Raw genomic sequence first — 9,044 nt, forward strand, 5'->3', positions numbered from 1 at the left:
TGAAATGTGAAGCTTGAGTTCTATAAGAAAATGTATTGAGATGGATTTACGTTAAGCATGAGAAGAGTATAGTTAAAAGGATTTGAATCGGACTCAATTCCTCTGTGTTCGTGTAAACTTTGGTTTCTCTTTTATTTGTATGAGGTGAGATTTTATAGTACTCTCATACTTTTTGTTAAATTAATAATTGAATGATTCAATATTTTTTTTATACTTATTTTTTATTCCTACAAATAAAATAAAAAAATTGATTTGTACTTTCACTATTTAGTACCATTTTTTAGTACTTGCACGGACTTATACTTGTTTCTAAGTCGAACTCGGTCTATTTTTAATTATAAAATTATTTTTAAAAATTTATTTGTCTTTTTTATAAGATTTTTTGTAATTTTTAAATGTATTGATTTTTTTTACATACCTTTACTTAAAATTTTTTTCCAAACATTAATGAGAAATAAGTGGATGGAAAGAGAAAAAAAAATGAATAAATTTAAATTTATAGTATAAATAATTGATAGATTTAATATAATAATTACTTTTGTTATGAATTAATTAAAAGAGTATTAAAGATGAATGAAATAATTAAGCTTCAACGGGCTTAAGTTTGTACATTTTTTTAACTATCCGTGTTTGTATTTCTCAAGTCTCATTTGCTCATTTTTTTTTTCACCTTTTATTTGTTTTTGGATTGGTAGGAATTGTTATAATATTAGAAGTCTAATATCATATTATAATTGTCGCAATATCCCAATACAAAATAAATGTGGATTAGGCTGAATTTTGTTAGGTACTTAAATAATAGTAATGTTGAAAAATCTGCCTTTTTAAGAAATTGTACAGTTCTCCACTTCTCCAACGCTAACCGAAAATTATTATATGAATGTTATGCGCCATTTTGCAGTCTCGATGATTTCTTTCTTTTTTTAATAACAGTCTTTCAATATGAACTACTAAAACATACTCCTATATTCAAACACATGCAAATATGAGACTTAAATCGTTGGAAATATGTTTGTAAAGGATGGGATATGCTCATCTCTAATCTAATTTGAGGTATTAATTAGATTAAGAGGCGTATTGTAAAGGAACGCCACGTCTCTTGGGCCACTGCTGATCGATTGTCAAATGCAGCATGCACACCTTTTAATTGGTCCACTTTCCTCAACAAGCTCATTATTTCTCACTTTACTCATATGGTAGCTTGGAGTCTAAAAAATAACGGATGGTTCTTTATCAATTTTGCCTATGATGCTATAATCCACGAGGGCTTTCATCATTATTCTAGGATGTTTAGCCAATTTTGGAAGTGGAAATGGTCCCCAAACGGATCAAAACATTTATGTGGATGGTGGCTCAAGGTGTCTTATTAATAAATAACCATTGAACTAGAAGAAATAGGACTGATCATCCCAGGTGTTTACTCTGTGATGCTTACTATGAAACAACTCTGCATGTTCTTAGATTGTGAGTTTGCCTCTGTTATTTGGAGTAATGTAGTTTTTATTAAAGCTATTCAACCTTTCTCTTTGGGTTACCATATTAAACAGCCAAAGAGCGATTTTATGGTATTATGAAAATATAAGGATGGGATTTTACTCAACTATTGGCCCAGAAAATAATTGTACCACTACCAATACCCTTAAAAAAATTTAGGTGTCATAGCAACTTAATTGTCTGCATTGGAGCTTAATTATTGGTACAATATTTTCTTTGGCAAAGGACAAATAAGGTAATCTTAAAAGATTGGTTAGCTTAAAAGAGTTTTTTATGCTCAAGGAGAAAACTCTTCCAACAGATCATCGTTTACGTGAATCATGGTTAGGTGGTTGAATCTTTTAAGGAGCTTAAATTCGATTTTTTTTTTCTATTTATCAAAATACCTTTCGAACACGAACAAAAACAAGTTACGTAAAATGTAAAGAAAGAAGCTTAATTATTTATGAACAATTTGAACTCAATTTATTAAATATATATTTAAATAAATAAATAGAGTTAGAGAAAAAAATTATACACGAAAAATATAAAAAGTTTTACACTATCATTCAATTATAATCCATCGTATTGATAAAATTGATGACTTTTATGATAATTAATTTAAAAATCATATCAACGATAATGTCATCTATTTTTTGATGTTTTTATTATAAAATTAATTTAATATAATATTTTGAATTCAACTTAGAATTTACTCAAATTTATTTCAATTCATAATCAATTATAAATTTTCTGCTAATATAAAATCAAATATGTAAAAATATATTTAAAATCAACTATATAATTAATTCTTAAATATATGTACAAGTCCTAAATTTGCCTTCATATGCATGTCAAGACGACACCCATAAAATGGCACCGATGTCGTTTACATTCTTTGCTGGCAAGTAGGTGCAGTAATAGTACGGTACGGGTAGGAAACGTCAACTCTCCTATTGTCGTTAACACTATCGACCAAGAATACCAATATACCATATCGGGAATTGGGCCATCGGCTCTGTTGTGGGCTCATTTGCAACGTCTTGATTCTTTTTCGGTGCTGGTGCCCGGAGTGTGGGCCTTTTTCTTTCATTGACGAGTTACAACATCTTCTGCTGTTCCACGTGTCACAAAGTAGCATGACGGTGATTTTTCATATGCTCCTTTTCCTTGGGAAAAAATTTCATGTAGAGACTTGACACACAATTAGACTGAAAAATAGGCTTTCAAGGGCAGCACTGAAAGGAGAGATTTCAGAACGATAAATACTTTAAGAATTTTTATATTGTAAGTTTAAATTCACGTGGCTCACAAAAAAAAAAAAAAAGTTTAAATTCACGGGCCTTGCATTTGCTTGAGTTTGGATAAAATCAATGTTTTTAACAATCTTTTTTATTTGCGCAATAATTTATAGTATGGAAAATTCAAATCTCATCACAATAATTGACATGGTAATGCAAAAATTTCAGTATTAAAAATCCCTATTCATGTCTTGTCGCGGTTATTTATAATTGATAATCTTATACAAAAAATAAGTAATATTTTTTAGAATAAAAAAAGTTGTAGTGGTTGTATTATCCTAGAAAAATAAGTAAGTTTTTATTTACAAAGAGATAATCAAATAAAGAAGGAAGCATATTTATCAAAAGTAAAAAGATTATAATAACTCAGAGATTCTTATTTAACTAGACCCTTTAACAAAGGAAACAGAAAATAATAATAATAATGCCTTTTAAAAAATAATTCCAATTACTTGAATTGGTCTCACAAAATCACCAATAATCTCTCTTTGAAGTGGTTGTACTTGTACAGTTGCAGTGGAATTTCTTATTTGTATACCATCCTAATGCTGACTTTATTATTGACATACAGATAAAAATTATTTAAAATACTTTTATAAAAGTTTAATTAATTAAAATTTAAAGATAAATACTCGTTGATTCTTTTAAGAACTGTCTTTTTCTTGTACATGTATGATTCTAACTTTTAAAAAGAAACTAAATTATAAGAAGTATAATTACATCACAATGATAAAGTAACTAAAATGCGGTTGATATTTCAATTTCAACTTCAACTAATGTAAGATTATTACTTCTTACGAGTAAAAATACATATAAAGATTTGTTACATTTTCATTTAATTAAAAATTATTATATATAATAAAATTATCATCTTTTATAATAATTATATTAAAATCAGATTAATGATAATTGAGTTAATGACAATAATATTTTTTACATTAATTATACATCTCAAATATACACTTTCAGTTTATTAGTACTTTTTTACGTATTTTTTTATTATAATTCATTTTGTCACTTTATCTTTATCTTTAATTTTCTTTTCATTAATTTTTTTCTTATATTAAGTAAAATGATGTGTTCGTATTTTATTTTCTATTTATTTTGGTAAAAAAAAAATAGCTTCTCTGTCCTTTTTGCTTATTTATTTTCTTTGTACGGGGCAAGTCAGCAAGTGTGTATGCTATGTTTTTCCAAAAAGGTTCAAACTTTGGGTGCAGAACTGCAGATGTATAGGCACCGTAGGGAAACTCATGAACATCGCAACGCGTTAGGTAGCTTCCTCTCCACTATTCAAAATCGGTTCCATTCCAATATAAGAAGTGTAAGAGCCCAGAACTACCAGGCAAGAACATAGTGTATGTGTTTCAAAACTGTGATTTTGTTATCTGTTCTTCAAAACCATTGAAGATGAGGTGGCTCTTTCCTCTCCTCTTTCTTTTTTCGCTTGGTCTTACTGGTAAGAGAAACAACTTGACTCTTCTCTTCAAGCTCTCAACTTTAATAAATGCTTTGCAATGTGGGTTTCTTCTCAGTTTCATTATTTCACTGATCTCTAATGATACCCTTTGTATTTTTGGTTTGCATTTTCAGTAACTGGTCAAGAATCCATTGAGTTCCTCAACCTTTGTGAGACAACTGAAGACATTTTACAAGCCTCATCACACGCTGAGCTTCCCTTGGCTATTTCAGTGAATGGTGGAAACCTCAATGAGGTTTCCTTCAGCATTCTATTGGCTGAAAAATGGCTCAGACACAACGTTCTTGCACACTACCCTGCCTCAAATATCACCACCATTGTTGTGGGAACCACTGCTTTTTGCCAACAAGACCACCAACACAACAACAACCTCGCTGTGGTTCTGTCTTCTTTGAAGAATGTCTACCACTCTCTCAAGAGATGGGGTTTGGAGAAAGACATTAAAGTCTCTGTTGCTTTTAATCTGGACTGTTTGTCTCTAAACTCAGTTTCTCTTAACAATGATTTGAAACTGGTCAAACCCCTCATAGAGTTTCTCCAAGAGGTAAACTCCACATATTCTGTGATCCCACATTATGGCTTCTCACGTTTTTCTGATAAAAGTTTGAGCTTGGTCTCTTCCCACTTGGAGTCCTTGAAAAAGCCTGGATTTTTCTACTTGAATAACATAAATGTTCTAGCCATTGTTCCAAAATGGAGAAAAAACATAGCAAGAAAGCTTTCAGTTGTTGATTTTAGCCCAATAGGCCCATTCCCAGTAAGGCCAGCTCCAGTGCCAGAAATAGCCAAGTCCCCAATGACTCCTTCCAATGTAGCTTTCCCTCCTTTAGCTCAAGTAGTTTCTTCACCCCCTCCAATACTTTCTCCCACTTTTGCCCCTGAAGAGCCACCATTTCCATTTGGTGTTCCAGCTAATTCTCCTCATGGTTTCTCACTCCCTCCTTGTAATCCATTACACGATGGCTCACCCCAAATATTCCCGATCCAGAAACTGTGGTGTGTGGCTAAGCCTAGTGTTCCTGAAGAAACACTGCAACAGGCTATGGACTATGCTTGTGGAGAGGGTGGTGCTGATTGCATGGAGATCTCACCGCAGGGAAACTGTTATAATCCAGACACCTTGGTTGCTCATGCCTCCTATGCTTTCAACAGTTACTGGCAGAAGCACAAGAGAAGTGGTGGAACATGCAGCTTTGGAGGAACTGCCATGTTGATAAATTCTGACCCAAGTAAGCATGCACTATCTATCTTGTCTTGTTTTTTCTCAAATCTGTTCTAGCTTTGTGTTATTGTTTTCTTTTTTCTTTCATCTTGTTTCCCTTCATTAATAAAGAGTGTTACTATTGGTTTGCAGGTTTCCTTCACTGTCGGTTTATTCTTAGCTAAGTGAATAGAAGTGGCGTGGCGACTTTCTGTTTTTGTTGCAGATAGTGTGGAGGATTTTATGTTAAGGTGACTTTTCTTTTGATTAACTAGCAATCGGTTTATGTATAATGTATGGACCAACTTAAAACTTCTATATTGGGATCTTGTTGGACTAACTTAATACTTTCTAGCTTAATTGTTATGTTGTTTCTCCATATGATATATAGGTATTAGTAGTAGTAAGTTGGAGTTCTGTTCTAAATTACTTACTGATTGAATCCTATTTGCCTACGCAGAGTTTGTTTTATTCAGTGAATTTGACCATCAATTTTCTACTAGAATTGTCTTATGTTTTAGCTGTAAGAATAAGAAAAACAGCCTTTATTTCTGCTTTGTTACGCTAAATTATTTAATGTCGTCAACAATTGTGATATTTTAAAAGGTGTTTAATCAAAATTTTAACCCGAGGAGCATAACGAAGAACATAGAAAGTTCTGTTTAGGTTTTATGATGGGGTTGCTCATTCAAGGGTAGGAGGAACCCTTTTGGGGAAGGGGGTACCTCAAACTTTTTTTGTTGAGACTGAAGGTCTGGTGGTGAAAATTACTCAACTCTAGCTCTCATATCATATGGTGTCCTCAACTGCATGTAGGCAGTTCCCAAACTCTTTTATTTTTAATTAACGTGTTTGGATTCCAATTTGGAATTGAGTATAGAATTAGAACATTGAGGAGTTTGGTGAATGCTGAGTTTTTGTAACAAGATACAAGGAAACATTTGGATTTTTTTTTGTGTGGCGTTTTTAATGTCGTTTCAAATTCCTTCATTGTCCATCCCCTTGATTTCAAATATTCTTCCTCTGTATTTCTGAGATTTCTTTCCTTTTCTTATCTAAAATGTTTTTTCCTCGAAAACCAAGCTGGGCTTGAATCTTCTGGCACATAAGAAAAATTATTTGAGGGCGCTTGCATTGGAATGTCATTGAGTATTTTCGATTGAATTGAATATTGGTTAGTTCTCTACTGAGTTGTCCATTTGTCGTATGCAGTGGTAATAAGTTGGAAACGATTCTGTTTATAAAAAACGTTGGAACTTGGAAATTATTCTATCAGAGACATGTAAGTTTTATAATGAATTTGTTATTTAGACTTTAAAAAAATGTCGTGAATTTTTTAAAGTTAGGAGAGATAAAATTTACATACTTTTTTTTTAAAATTGAGGACTGAATTCGTTAATATAAGAGTTATATGACTTTGAATACATTTGAAAAAAAAAATATAGAAACTAAAATCGCATTCTTTCCTTTAAAATTTTTCTCAAAGGTTAAAATGTACTGATACTATGATTAATACAATTTTGAAAACCAGTTTAATAGTTATAATAATAAATAAATATGGTGTACCATTGTGAAGTTTTGTCCTCTCAACTTTTTCGACTTCATCATTCATGGTCCACCTGCTGCAGCTTTTTACCGTTTGTTTTATATTTTGTTCTTTTCTGCAAGAAGGTGAAACAAGATTCAAGAAAATGCCTGCCTAAAAAGACCTTGGTGGGTGATTATTGGATGATTGATTGAGACTAGAGGCTAAAAGAGCATGAAAAAGGAGCAACGGTTAGCCACAGTATACTCAACGTACTTATTCATAAACAAATATATCATATTTTATGTGCAATCATAAGGACCTTAATCAGATTTATTCTTGTGCCTATTCACTGAAATCAAAGGATCAAAACCAGTTCACAAAAGAAAATAGGATCGAAACCAGTAAAGTAACAAAAAAACACCTGTGAATATATTCAAACGACACGGAGCAATAGTCTAGGATGGACCATTTTATTATTTCTGGGCCAGACCTTCCAATTTAAGAGTGGGTGTTGCTACGTGCACCCACCATAATTGCTGGTACACTCATCACAACGGTATGATTTCTATTTTGTCTTTCCATAAAATTGATACAGATTATCAATCCCTAAGTGTTTTATATGATTTTTTATTTTTTTTTCAAAAATGTTTTATGAATTAATTTAAAATTAATGACTCGTGCATGAATTAAACATGTGACTTTCGCGTTATTAACATAACGTTCCAACAGAGCTAATAGGTTTATTATATTATAAAATAATTAATGTCGTTATTTGTAACACTAAAATTTCTAAAGTATATTTAATGTACACGTAAATTTAGATAATAAATTTTGTGACAATTAATTTTGATCTAATAATTAACTTGTTTACATATATAAATTGTAAATAAAAATCATAGGTTTATTAACATAAATTTACTAATGTATTTTTACATATATAAATTTTAAATAAAAATCTTAGGTTTCTTAAAAATTCATATATGTAAACATATTAATTATTATATCAAAATCATTTGTCACAAAACTTATTATCTAAATTTACATGCGCATTAAATATACATTAAAAAAATTTAGTATTATATATAACAACATTAATTATTTTATAATATAGTTGCCCTATTAGCTCAGTTGGTTAAAGTGTCGTGCTAATAACACGAAAGTCACAAATTTGATTCCTGCTTGGACTATTAATTTTAAATTAATTTGTAAAAGATATTTAAAAAAATCGTATGGGCTACTTACATATTGACCAATCCATATCAATTTTATGGATGGACAAAATGGAAATTGCATAAGTTATGCTAAGTGTACCAACAATTTGCATGGTGCGCATAGCAACACCCTTTAAGAGTTGGTAAAGAAGCTAAAGAAAGCCCATTACCCAAAGAAGAAAATTAAACCCATGAGAATTGGGTTGTTGTTTCCTGCAGGACCAGCACCTTTCCATATTTTTTTTTTACTTTTGAATTGATTATTTTGAAAACCAAAAAGTGTAAACCAATCTGGAATATAATTTTATATTTCAGATTGGTTAATCTGAAAGCCAATAAATAAAGGGTTCAAGAAGCAACAGTCTCAGAATTACTTGACTAAACTACGAGCTTCGTATATAAGGTTGTTCTATTTCCACTCCCCTTCATCACTAATACACTTCCCTTTTGATTATCTTTTTCAAAAAAGGCAAAAATATCCTACAAAATACACTGCCATTTAGGTTGAGTTTTCCACTTCCAGATTTCAAAACCTTACGTCCTCTCCCTTTCTCTCATTCAAACTTCAAGCTTCCCCTTCATTTTTGTTCTACCTCTCATCACCTGAACACTGTCCACTTATTGTTGTAGCCTAAATGGACGGTCACCACTCACCACCAATTTCACATTGGGTCATTGGTGGAGAGGCTTGGTTCTTGAAACATTGATTGGTGATAACAATTTTGCAAAGCATACTCTTTGTTTAAGCTTTGAGTGCAGGAAAAACCAATTTTTGCACTGTTCATGATTTGGGGCAAACTTACTTGTTTTGAAGAATAAGGATTTTATTATAATCTCTAGAGCAATTTCT

At 31.3% G+C, this 9,044-nt stretch overlaps 1 protein-coding gene across 1 annotated transcript; it reads left to right on the top strand.

Annotated features, from left to right (window-relative positions):
- The first annotated feature begins 3,934 nt into the window (after positions 1-3,934).
- Positions 3,935-5,926, top strand: LOC114374175 (glucan endo-1,3-beta-glucosidase 12-like). The gene is made up of 3 exons (XM_028331785.1): positions 3,935-4,233; positions 4,368-5,483; positions 5,609-5,926. Exons 1-3 carry the CDS (start codon positions 4,185-4,187, stop codon positions 5,638-5,640), a joined length of 1,197 nt encoding a protein of 398 aa, XP_028187586.1. The 5' UTR covers positions 3,935-4,184; the 3' UTR covers positions 5,641-5,926.
- Positions 5,927-9,044: the final 3,118 nt, after the last annotated feature.

Source organism: Glycine soja, chromosome 11 (assembly GCF_004193775.1).
Source record: "Glycine soja cultivar W05 chromosome 11, ASM419377v2, whole genome shotgun sequence".
NCBI lineage: Eukaryota > Viridiplantae > Streptophyta > Magnoliopsida > Fabales > Fabaceae > Glycine > Glycine soja.

Coding starts and splice junctions, on each gene's coding strand:
- LOC114374175 (XM_028331785.1), top strand. CDS start 4,185: ATGAGGTGGCTCTTTCCTCTCCTCTTTCTTTTTTCGCTTGGTCTTACT. Junction 4,234..4,367: donor TTTTTCGCTTGGTCTTACTG/GTAAGAGAAACA, acceptor TTGCATTTTCAG/TAACTGGTCAAGAATCCATT. Junction 5,484..5,608: donor GTTGATAAATTCTGACCCAA/GTAAGCATGCAC, acceptor ATTGGTTTGCAG/GTTTCCTTCACTGTCGGTTT.